This window comes from Podarcis pityusensis (assembly GCF_964106645.2).
Source record: "Podarcis pityusensis genome assembly, chromosome: 13".
Classification (NCBI taxonomy): Eukaryota; Metazoa; Chordata; class Lepidosauria; order Squamata; family Lacertidae; genus Podarcis; species Podarcis pityusensis.
Window position 1 is genome coordinate 16206731 of NC_138038.1, and position 12769 is coordinate 16219499.

Genomic DNA, 12769 nt, shown 5'->3' on the forward strand with positions numbered 1-12769 from the left:
TTATTTCCTTTTAGCTCACTTATGGCTCCTTTTCTCCAGAGGATGCTGGTCAAAGCCAATCCACTTCCTTCTACAACATGGTGCCCAATGAAGCCCATCAGTACACTGGGATTGTTGAGTTACTTCTGCACTTTGGCTGGACATGGGTTGGATTCCTTGCTAGAGAAAGTGACAGTGGAGAGAGATTTATTCAGACCCTGAAACCTCTGCTCTCCCAGAAAGGCATTTGCTTGGCCTTCTCAGAGACAATCCTGAAAATGATACATTTGGCTGAGTATTATGACATGTTTTCCCTCTGGATCCAAATTTATCAAGCTATTATGGAAAGTAAAGCCAAGGTGGTGGTTTTCTATGGGGGAATAAAGTCCATGCTTACCTTGAGAGAAATTGTAGCAATTGGTGAATTGGAAAATGTGACCAAGACATCTGTGGGCAAGGTGTGGATTCTGACGGCACAGCTGGATTTCACAGCACGGACCTATCAAATGAACCTGGATATGCAAGTCTTCCAGGGTTCCCTCTCCTTTGCGGTTCATTCAAATATGGTGCAAGGATTCAAAGCATTTCTTGAGGTACAAAATCCTTTTGAGGAAAATGGAAATGGCTTTGTCAAGGAGCTCTGGGCACAAGTCTTTCTCTGTTTATTTCCAAACTCCAACACAGAGGAGCAGGCCAGTGGAACCTGCACTGGTGAGGAGAAGCTGGAGAATCTCCCTTCATCTGGTTTTGAGATGAGCATGACTGGCCACAGCTACAGTCTCTATAATGCTGTCTATGCAACAGCACATGCTTTACATGCCATGTTCTTGTCCAGGACCAAAAACAAATTAGCGGTGGAAGGAGAGATGCGGGAGCTTTGGCCTTGGCAGGTAATGTCTCTCATAAGAGATAATTTATTTGACATAGGCTGTGATATGCAAAACAGTTCCCTGAAAATTTTTGAAGCTCCAGTGTAAGAGCACATTATCCCTTGTGTGCAGAAAAGCTACTCATGGAGTAAGACAGTGAAGTACCAGACCTGTCCCACTTTTTTGTGAGCAACTTCCTTTGTGTGCAGAGAAACTGTTAGTGAAGACCGACCCAACCCTGCATTGTGCTGCTTCTGCCAAAGCAGCTTCACTGCACAAAAGTTACAGGGAGGATCCCAGCCTAGACCGAGAGGTGAAGGAGAGGGCTGGTAGAGAGAGGCAGGTGGAGCTGGAGAAAAAAGGAGCTGTGGCTGGGCAATGGGATGGAGAACAGCAAGGAAAAGGACTTTAAACCTGTTTTTTAGTTTGTGCTGAGCTTGCTAAACAATATCATTCTTGTTGGACTCTTTGGTGAGAGAACCCAGAAGAGATTTAATATGGCAACTCTTGCAGCAAATAATGGCATGAAATTTAGGTGTTAAAACCTTAAAATGTGCCCTTTAAGTCAATCCCAAAGCATCTCACTTACTTAGCACAAGGATAGACCACACAATTAGTAAGTTATACATAGTTTACATACAAAACTATTCAAAGGTCAGATTCATGTGCTTTTCCATACGGCTGTCAGTTCTGCAGGCAGTCAAACATAGCTCGGTTACAAAAACGGTTAAAGGTCCTAAAACATTGGTATAGAAAATACTGGTTTCATACTCCATTCTTGTCTGAAACACAGAAGCGTACTGATCACCCTACTGTTTCCTTAGAAGCAGGAGATATCCAAGCAGTGGGAACTGAAAGGATGGATTTTTTTTCTTATTAGTGAGGAATGCATTGGGATTTTCCCCACAGGAAACGATAGAAATCGTCACCTGAGTAGGCAAATGCTTGCCTTACGAATGATTTTTCAGGAACAGATTAGGTTCTTATAGCAATTCTTGCATGTACAGACAGACTGGAAGCATCATGAGTGCCAGTAAGGAGAGACGTATGCATCACTTCACACTTAGTATTTTTCTTCCAATGCAGCTCCATCCCTTCCTCAGGACTGTCTCGTTTAACAGCTCTGCTGGAGAAACTGTATCTTTTGGTGAGAACAAGGAAGTAGAAGCTGGCTTTGATATTACCAACCTGGTCACTTTCCCAAATAACTCCTTCGTGAGGGTCAAGGTTGGAAGGGTGGATGTGCAAGCCACCCCAGGCCAGCAAATTTCCATTGATGACAACAGAATGGTTTGGCACAGAAGCTTTCACCAGGTGGGGCATAATTCCTACATCCATGAGATATAGGAAAACAATGGAATTGCACTTTTAGATTTTCCTCTGCACTACATAAGAACCTAAAATGAGCTTGCTGGATCAGTCCAATGGCCCATCTTGTCCAGGATAACACCCATGGCCAGTCTTCTCCTGCATCTGGATATGGTGTACAGGTGACTGTTACCTTGTGTGTCTCTCTATCCCAGGGTATTTCATGAGTCTCTTGTCAAGAATGAGGTGTTGGTTGCTCCGATGGGAAGGAAGCAGGGACTGTGGAGTTTCTGGGCAACTGTTTTTCTCACTTACAGTGCAATGAGGAAATTGATTTCTTAGACTGAGGAAGACTCAAACCTCAATATCTTTAGGTGCCAGGTGAAAACATTCCTCTTCCCCCAGTGATATTTCTTTGGTTGTTACTGTATAAGGTAGATATTTGTGGTTTTATACAGAAAATGACCCTGTGATCAGAGGAAGAGGGGTATAGAAAAATAGATACCTATGGGAAACCTACAAGTTGGATCTGAGCACAAGACCCCTCTCCACACAGTCTCCAGGTTTGTAGCTCATTCTTTGGAGTGTGTTTTTGTCCTCTCCAAGAAGCACAATTGTTTTATACATGCTATGATTGGAAAATAGGGGGTGGAACAGGTATTATATTTTGTATGGGGACAATAGGGGCAGTGCTGGTGAAGGAGAATCCCCAATCCTCTTCCCCTTTGCATCCTCATGCATTCTTCCTGAATGCCTGAAAGGGGCTCAAACATGGTAAGTTTCAGCATTATTTATTTTTATTTTTATCTTAAACCAACGAAAAAGAAAATGAGTAGCTGGCACTGAGTTGGGAATAAGGAGTTTAGTGTCTCCCTACTGTTGGTTGGAAGAAAAAGGAAACAAAAAGTGCTAATAATTTCTGGGTGCTAAAATGTTTGTGGGTTTATTTCAATGGGCAGATTCCACCCCTTTCTGTGTGCAACCCAAGTTGTCCCCCTGGTTCCAGGAAGGAAAAGATAGAGGGGGAGCCATTCTGCTGCTATAATTGTGCTCCATGTCCTCAAGGCAAGATTTCGTCCCAGAAGGGTAAGAGAGACAGGATATATGTTTTTCAGAAATAAGTCATGTTAGAAGTTGAGGGAAAGGATAAATAAATCTGTGGTAATGTGTGCATTTTTGCATATATTGTTTGATTGGAGAACTACATCCCAAATGTTTAGAGAAGTACACATTTTTAAGGGCAGGTTGAGAGGAGTTCCCTACCAGTACAGACTTTGCTTGTGTGCTCAAGACATCGATTCCATAAAACATATTTTGTTGCATTGTGCAAAATATGAGCAAGCCAGGGCTGAACTGATACTACCCTTGCTGGTACCTTTCCCGGGAAAATCAGAGGCTCACTATGTCAGGTTCCTACTGGAAGACCGGACAAATGCTAGAACATTAGCAGTGGCAAAGTTTTTATTGGTGGTTGCAAGAACAAATGATCTCTATATTTTAAACAAAATGCTTGTTTAACCTGGAGGTAGGCTGTATGAATTATGTATTGCTTTGTAATGATTTGTTGGGTCTCTGGACTGTAATAAAGATTGATGATGACATTTTTAAGGACATCTGTACTTTGATTAACGTGTTGTTACAAGGAGTTCAATTTAGATAACTTTCCAATTCAAGTGGCATAAAAACTAAATTTCTCCTCCAAACCTATTGACAGATAGCCCCCATAAAGGATTATGGACCTAAGAAGAATCTGTTTGTCACCTATGATCTAATCTTTGTCACAGGTTAAAATACAATTTTGAATTCAATGCACCAGTGATATGACTTGGTAGGAGACACCTGTCTTAGTTCAGGCAATAACAAACAAACATGCGTCTGATTGATGAGCGATCACATACCCGGGCGGGGTGGAATGGGGTCAGCATAGGGGGTGGGGGTGGAAGAGGGCTGGGAATAGAACCCCTGTGCAAAATGGTCATGGACTGTACCTGTTCTGAACAATAACAATGTGGTTTATGTGGAGTTAGCAAGCCATCACAGGACACTCCACATAACCCAACACAAAGTGCTGAGTTGAAGTTCTCATGCATCATGTTCATTCTGGTTATTCTGGAAATATGTGTGATACCTCTAATTTAACATTATCAGTTCCATACTCGCACCGTTAGCAGTTGCTCTGCAACACATCCAAAATCTGAATGTATTATTTTCTTTCCAGACATGGTTGACTGTGTTGTGTGCCCAGAAGATCATTATACCAACATGAAAAAATCACAATGCGTTCCAAAGACCATCAGCTTCCTGTCCTTTAAAGAGCCTCTGGGGATGAGCTTAGCACTTTTTGCTCTTTCTCTCTCTCTCCTCACACTGGTGGTCCTAGTCATCTTCATTAAACATCAGGACACACCCATTGTCAGAGCAAACAATCGGGACCTCACCTACACTCTCCTCACTTTCCTCCTGCTCTGCTTTCTCTGCCCATTGATCTTCCTCAGCCCTCCAGAAAGAGTCAGCTGCCTGCTCCGACAAATGGCTTTTGGCCTTGTTTTCACAGTGACTGTTTCTTGTGTGCTGGCCAAGACTATCATGGTGGTTCTGGCCTTTGTGGCCACCAAACCAGGATCCAGGATGAGGAAGTGGGTGGGGAAAAGTCTTGGAAGCTCCATTGTGATTTCTTGTTCCCTTATCCAAGTGGTCATTTGTACTATATGGTTAGGAACCTCTCCCCCATTCCCTGATTCTGACATGCACTCTGTGATGAGGGAAATCATTCTAGGCTGCAACGAAGGGTCAGTTGCCCTATTTTACTGTGTCCTGGGCTACATGGGCTTTTTGGCCATTGTCAGCTTTGTTGTGGCCTTTTTTGCCAGGAAACTGCCTGAGAGCTTCAATGAGGCCAAATTCATCACCTTCAGCATGTTCTTGTTTTGTAGTGTTTGGATCTCCTTTGTTCCGGTCTACCTGAGCACCAAGGGGAAATACATGGCGGCTGTGGAGATCTTCTCCATCTTGGCCTCCAGTGCTGGCTTACTGGGCTCCATCTTTGCTCCCAAATGCTACATCATTGTGTTGAGACCTGATCTGAACAGCAAGGAGTGCTTAATAAAGAGGAAATAATAAATTATTCTTTCATCCTTATTTTTTTTTTCTTTTCCAAATTATGAGCAATGTAATCTCTCTGTATCCACACCATTAAATTCTGTTACATTTTACATGTTGCAATTGTTTTGTGCGATTTCTTTTAAAACCAAAATATGGTCTCTCTGAAACAGGAGCCCCTTATCTTCTTTTAACCCTAAGCATTATTTTGGAAACCATCAGTACCATGAAATATTGAGACCTGACTAGAAATTCAGAGGGTAATTGATTAGAAACTGAATAAGAAAAAACAATACACTGAGCGGCATTTTTTTTTAAAGTCTCATTCCTTTCTAGGTTATTTTCCTCTCAGTAAGGTTTCAGTAGAGTTGCTACTGTCATGATGAACCAGTCTCAGAGATTTCAGTACAGTGTGTCCCACTTACTTGGGGGTTATATTCAAGTGGCCCACATACATAAATGAAAATTGGATAAGTGGGGAGAACTCTCTAAAACTCTTTGAATGTCTTCTCTGCTGCTCTCCCTCCATTCCAGATCAAAATTACTGCACCTAAAATACCCACATCTGGAATTTGGGGGGCTGACGGGGGATGTGTGGGAATGTTGCTGCTTCTGCTGCTCTTCTATGCACATTAGCTGTCAGGTGGGGGGGGCTGAGTAGCGTAAACAACCCCCTGCTGCACCTCCAGTCTCTGCACTCACAAGCCATGAGAACTCTCCAGCGCTCTCCCTCCATTTCTGGGTATTAATTAAATTATTTGGTTGTTTATCGTGTGCAGTGGGGGATGCCTGTGGTCATGGGCAGTATATGCTAGACCATTCCTGGTGTGGGGGTTTTAAACTTAAAATTCAATGAATAACGATGTTTATATTTTTAATGGGTTTATTGTTATACGATGGGGAAGAATGCTTCAGAATGAATATTTTGGAGTAAAAGCATTTTGAACATGAGTGAAATTAAGCTCCAATTTATTAGAAAATATAATACCACCACACACTACTTTATATTTATTACTTCTATATATTACTCCCACCAATTAATTGTGAGGTGCTTTTCTATCAGGAACACAAATAGTTGTCCTTTTCACCATTCCTTCATCTCGGTATAATTGTCAGAAAACTAATGAACTGGTGTTCAGGTGGGAAATGTTAGGAGATCAGAGTAATCATTTCCACTGCTCAGCACTGATAAGAGATTGGCGCACTGTTTTTCTCTTCCTCATTGCTGTTAATTCTGCGTGCCCTTTTCTTGTCCCATAAACAGTCAGAAAGAACTTTGAATGAAACATCAGAAACAGGGTTATTATTATTATGTTTGGGCATTTTCTGATGTTCCTGATGTAAAGGAAGCTTGTTATTATGTCACCTATAATTATCACTCTCAGCATGGCTAAGTCTCCCTTGGATAATGTCTCAGAAGATTTCCAGAGAATACTAACCAATGTCAAAATATGGGTATTATAACCTCTTCCTGCCATACTTTGCAAGGGAGAGGACAGAGGAAGAGGAAGGATCTTTACCTTTCTCTTAATCAAGTTATAAAATAGAATTTTAATCTGTGAATTTTTAGAGATGTGATATTCATGATAAGGCAGAATATTGTACTGAGGTTGGTTGTGAAGCAAGGTTCATTTGCTGGATGGAAATAAGATTGTTTGATGAGAAAGAATATTTGCTTCAATATGCTGCTGTTTATTCTGCCCCTTCTCTTTCATCTGCCACATCTGGTGTGCAAACATACCACGAGTTGCACCATCCATGATCTGTCCAGAATTCCACATGAATACTACCAACCTGGTCATCATATTGTTGGCGGACTTGCTTCTCATCTCTTTGCTGCTTTTGACAAAGAAGACTTCAAAGAAAGGCTAACTTTCTATCAGCGCCTTAATACCCAGTAAAAACATCAAATGTCAAATAATCAGATGATACTGAAATATCCCCCAGCTCTAACCAGGTCTCCTCAGAAGCTAGTTCCCCTGATTTCAGTTGGATTTATTTCCACTGAAGGGGAATGCAGATCTGAATGTGTCAGTGAGATGAGAGAACCTGGTCTTGTTGATGTGTTCTCTCCTCCCCACATTCCACCAAATCTCTTCCAAGGAGAGTTTAACAAGAGGAGGACTCAAAGATTAAACCTTCACTAGTTTAAGATGGAAAGCCCTTCTCTGTTCTTAATATTCACCTCAGAAACTCTCATGAGAAGTGTCTTAAAGGCTTGCCTCTCCTTTGAGGTGATGCTCGAATAATCCGTCAGGTTCTCATCCAAGTCAGGCTAGACAATTGTCTTTAATATTTATAGACAGGGCCTGGAATAGATACATTCCAACTGTATTCAGCTGAAGGTAGTCATCAGTGAAGAAATGTCAGTTAACTGTCAGTTGGGAGACGTTATGAGGGAGGTTTGAGTTCCAATTGAGTGGTAAAGATCAGATTTTCCTGGAGAAAAATGGCAGGAGTGGGAAAGTCTGAATGAGCCCTACATTAAGCTGACATTCTGGTCTTTTAGGGGAAATTGTTCTGCAGATATGTGTATATTAGGGCAAAATTTACGCTAAAAAACTCAAGAATCATAAAGAGGCCACTGAAAAACATGCATAGCACATCTCTCAATGATACAGCATAAAATTCTTGTTGCAGTATTGTGCCAAAGAACTACCAGCATATTCTGGCCTTGGTATTTGCTGTCCAGGAGATCAATGAGAACCCCAAGATCTTGCCTAATATTACACTGGGATTCCACATCTATGACAGTTACTTCGATGAAAGGATGACCTACTGGGCTGCTCTGAACCTTCCCTCCACACTTATACCCAACTACAAGTGCAACATCCAGAAACACCTGGTGGCAGTTATTGGGGGACTGGACTTGGATACCTCCATCTACCTGGCAAACATCTTGAGGATCTACAAGATTCCCCAGGTAAGATGCTGCCTAGGGGATTTCACACATTCACCATGATATCTTCTATTCAGAAAGGATTTCTTTAATATTGAAATAGTTGTGAGAGACAAAGGAGAGTGATTCTGCTCTTCACAAGGTAATGTGATGGTAGAAGAGTTTGCCTCTCACACCACTTCCTTGTCCACACACACCTAAAAACATGTATCCAAATTCCTTTCTGCTGACTGACACCCTCTCACCGTTGCTCCATGGCCTACTGGTTGGAGACTGAAGCTGCTCTCTTGCAAAGTTGGAAGCCTGCGTATCAGGAGTCAGCTGCCCACACATTGTGGCACTTCATGGGGATTCTGTGTGTTAGTGGTTTGAGAAAGGAAGGGAAGACACCATGAAATCAGGAGCTGAAATGTTGTGGTGAAGCAACATGAATGAAACAGGGGAGAGGAAAGCAGCAGCTTGGGAAGGCATAGAGGAAAAAATGGAGAAAGAAAAGGAGGAGGGAGGAGAGGAAAGCAGGAGAGCAGGAAACTGGGCATGCAGGGATGGCAGAGAAGGAGCTGGAAGCTGAGAAACACAGGGTGCAATCTGCCACCCCTCCCAGCTTTCTGGTACCTGCCTTCTTAAGGCAACTGGCTCATTTTGCCTCCTGGATTGGAAGGCCCTGGATGCACATACTCAGTCCTTCTGCAATAATACATGATGCTACTGTATTTCCTTCTAGCTCACTTATGGTTCCTTTTCTCCAGAGGATGGTAGTCAAAGCCAATCCACTTCCTTCTACAAAATGGTGCCCAATGAAGCCCATCAGTACACTGGGATTGTTGAGTTACTTCTGCACTTTGCTTGGACGTGGGTTGGATTGCTTGCTAGAGAAAGTGAAGGTGGAGAGAGGTTTATTCAGACCCTGAAACCTCTGCTCTCCCAGAAAGGCATTTGCTTGGCTTTCTCAGAGACAACCCTGAAAACGACATATTTGGCTGAGTATTATGACCTTTATCCGCACTGGATTCAAATTTATCAAGTTATTATGGAAAGTAAAGCCAAGGTGGTGGTTTTCTATGGAGAAACAAAGTCTATGCTTGCCTTGAGAGACATAGTAGCTCTTGGTGAATTGGAAAATGTGACGAAGATATCTGTGGGCAAGGTGTGGATTCTGACAGCACTGGTGGATTTCCCAGCACTGACCTTTCAAATGAGCATGGGTATGCAAGTCTTCCAGGGTTCCCTCTCCTTTGCAGTTCATTCAAATGTGGTACAAGGATTCAAAGCCTTTCTTCAGGTACAAAATCCTTTTGAGGCAAATGGAAATGGCTTTGTCAAGCAGTTCTGGGCACAGGTATTTCTCTGTTTATTTCCAAACTCCAATACAGAGGAGCAGGCCAGTGAAACCTGCACTGGAGAGGAGAAGCTGGAAGATCTCCCTTCGTCTGGCTTTGAGATGAGCATAACAAGCCACAGCTATAGCATCTATAATGCTGTTTATGCCACAGCACATGCTCTACATGCCATGTTCTTGTCCAGGACCAAATACAGGGCAGCGGTGGAAGGAGGGATGCAGAAGCTTCAGAAACTGCAGCCTTGGCAGGTAATACCTATCAAAACATACAATTTATGTGACAGAAAGGCAAATAAAGGCATGGAGATAAGAGACTACAAAACCCTAACATGTGCTCTTTCCAGTGAACGCCAAAATATTCCACTTCCCTTTCGGAAAGATAGTTCACCTGTTTAGCAAGTTACAATGTGAATTTGGTTTGTTGCCCATTTCCTCCTAAAGTGAAGGGAAGTGACATAGACGAAGCCTGGTAGGACTGCTTACTCCATGGCATTAGCCCCCTTCATGCGTTGATTAGATGTCTGCATTATGGTTATTTGAGGCCGGTTACCCTGTGATTCTCTTCTGTGGAGTGGGAGATATCCAAGCAGTGGGAACCGAAAACCATGCATTTTCCTCTCATTTCTTCTTGGTTGGGAATGCATTAGGATTTTCCCTATAGAAGAGAAAGGAAATCATTGGCTGTCTATGGGAATGCTCGCCTTACGAACCAATTCCAAAGAGTGGATTCTGTTTGCATAGCAGTACCTGCCAGTACTGAAAGTTGGAGGTATCCTGAGTGTTAGTAAGGAGAGACATTAACATTACTTTATGATTTCTATTTTCCTTTCAATGCAGCTCCATCCCTTCCTTAGGAGTGTCTCCTTTAACAACTCTGCTGGAGAAACGGTTTCTTTCAGTGAGAGCAGGGAAGTAGAAGCTGGCTTTGATATTACCAACATAGTCACTTTTCCAAATAACTCCTTCATGAGAGTCAAGCTTGGAAGAGTGGGTGGGGAGGCAGTCCCAGGCCAGCTGATTTCCATTGGTGACAACAGAATGGTGTGGCACCACAGCTTTCACCAGGTGAGGCATAATTCCTACATCCATGAGAGATAGGAAAAGAGAATGTTTTTGCACTTATAGATCATTGGTGCAGCCCATCCCTGGTTTTCCAGCCTGATTCAAAATATTTTCTCTGCACTACATAAAATATTATCACGATCAATCAATCAATCAATCAATGTATAGATATTATCTAAATCTAAATCTAAGATATGTGGAATCTGCAGTGTCATCCATTCCTTCAACCAACAAAAACAAGATGCTTTGTAATATAATGTTATATACAGTAGAGAGAAACCTTTTCTCTCTTTTGCATCTATCAATATTTGTAGATCATTCTTGACACTATGTGCCTGTCCTCTCAAAGAAGCAAAATTTTAAACATGTGCTATGATTAGAAAATCGGGTGTGGACCTGTTAATCCCATTGTGCATGGGTACAATGGATGCAGGGCTGGTGAAGATAAACTCCGAATTCGCTTCCCAACTTGAGCCCTCATGCATTCTTTTTGGGTGCCTGAAGAGAGCACAAAGATGGTCAGGTTGAGCACACTTTTGTTAAAAAAAGCATGAACAGTAAAATGAATAGTTTAACTCCGAGTTTGGAATAAGTAGTTTAATGTCTTCCTATTTCTAGTTGGGGGGTGGGTGGGGATAAATGCTAATAATTTCTGTGTGCTAAAATTTTATGTATTTATTTAAATGGGTAGGTTCCACCCCTTTCTGTATGTAACCCAAATTGCCCTCCTGGTTCCAGCAAGGAGAAGAAGGAGGGGGAGCCATTCTGCTGCTATAATTGTGTTCCATGTCCTCAAGGCAAGATTTCATCCCAGAAAGGTAGGAGACACAATATATACATGGTACTTTTCAAATGTATAAAGGAAACATCTGTGATATTTCTATTTTAACCTTAAGACTTTCACAGTGGTAGCATTTGTAGTTGCTGTCCAGAACATCTGAAATCTGAATATATTATTTTCTCTCCAGACATGGATGACTGTGTTGGGTGCCCCGGAGATCACTATCCACACAGGAACCAATCGCAATGCATTCCAAAGACCATCAGCTTCCTGTCTTTTAAAGAGCCTCTGGGGATGAGCTTAACATTGTTTGCTCTTTCTCTCTTTCTCTTCACAATATTAGTCCTTGCCATCTTCATTAAACATCAGGACACACCACTTGTCAGAGCAAACAATCGGGACCTCACCTACACTCTCCTCACTTCCCTCCTGCTCTGCTTCCTCTGTCCATTGATCTTCCTCAGCCCTCCAGAAAGAGTGAGCTGCCTGCTCCGACAAATGGCTTTTGGCCTTGTTTTCACAGTGACCGTTTCTTGTGTGCTGGCCAAAACTATCACAGTGGTTCTGGCCTTTGTGGCCACCAAACCAGGATCCAGGATGAGGAGGTGGGTGGGGAAAAGACTGGCAAGCTCCATTGTGATTTCTTGTTCCTTTATCCAAGTGGGCATTTGCAGTGTGTGGTTAGGAACCTCTCCCCCATTTCCTGATTCTGACATGCAGTCTGTGATGAGGGAAATCATTCTAGGCTGCAACGAAGGGTCAGTTGCCCTATTTTACTGTGTCCTAGGCTACATGGGCTTTTTGGCCATTGTCAGCTTTGTTGTGGCCTTTTTTGCCAGGAAACTGCCTGACAGCTTTAATGAGGCCAAATTCATCACCTTCAGCATGTTGTTGTTTTGTAGTGTTTGGATCTCCTTTGTTCCAGTGTACCTGAGCACCAAGGGGAAATACATGGTGGCTGTGGAGATCTTCTCCATCTTGGCCTCCAGTGCTGGCTTAATGGGTTCCATCTTTGCCCCCAAATGCTACATCATTGTGTTGAGGCCTGATTTGAACTGCAGGGAAAAGTTAATAAAGAAGAAATAATAAATTAACCTATCAACTCTGTCTATTTGTTCTGTCAGAATATGGGTAAATTGATCTCCCCTTTTCTACATCCTATAACTATGTTATATTTTATCTGTTACAATTCCTATGTGCAATTCCTTTAAAAATCCTCTGTGGTCTCTCTGAGATAGGGGTCCTCAACCTTTTTCAATGTTGGGTGCATTTGGAAAACTAAGAAACTGTCATGGGTACTCCAAAGTATTAAGACCTGACTAGAACTCTAGATGACGATTCATTAGAAGATGAATGAGAGAAAGCAGTATATTGGGATGCTTAAAAAGCTTCTGCTTATTCCTTTCTATGTGATTATCTGGTAAATAAGGTTT

At 42.3% G+C, this 12769-nt stretch overlaps 2 protein-coding genes across 2 annotated transcripts in view; both read left to right on the forward strand.

The window, feature by feature from the left end:
- LOC308460291 (uncharacterized protein) overlaps positions 1-5368 on the forward strand; it is a 226847-nt gene extending 221479 nt beyond the window's left edge. Inside the window, exons 33-36 of the mRNA XM_080976430.1 lie at positions 15-869; positions 1935-2162; positions 3116-3242; positions 4375-5368. Coding sequence (XP_080832556.1) covers positions 15-869; positions 1935-2162; positions 3116-3242; positions 4375-5273 — 2109 coding nt within the window. The 3' untranslated portion in view covers positions 5274-5368. The remainder of the gene's footprint in view (positions 1-14; positions 870-1934; positions 2163-3115; positions 3243-4374) is intronic.
- A 108-nt stretch (positions 5369-5476) lies between these two features.
- Positions 5477-12422, forward strand: LOC308460601 (vomeronasal type-2 receptor 26-like; the record flags this gene model as incomplete). Its single annotated transcript, XM_080977187.1, has 6 exons — positions 5477-7152; positions 7896-8178; positions 8879-9742; positions 10331-10558; positions 11247-11373; positions 11524-12422. Exons 1-6 carry the CDS (start codon positions 6914-6916, stop codon positions 12420-12422), a joined length of 2640 nt encoding a protein of 879 aa, XP_080833313.1. The 5' UTR covers positions 5477-6913.
- Positions 12423-12769: the final 347 nt, after the last annotated feature.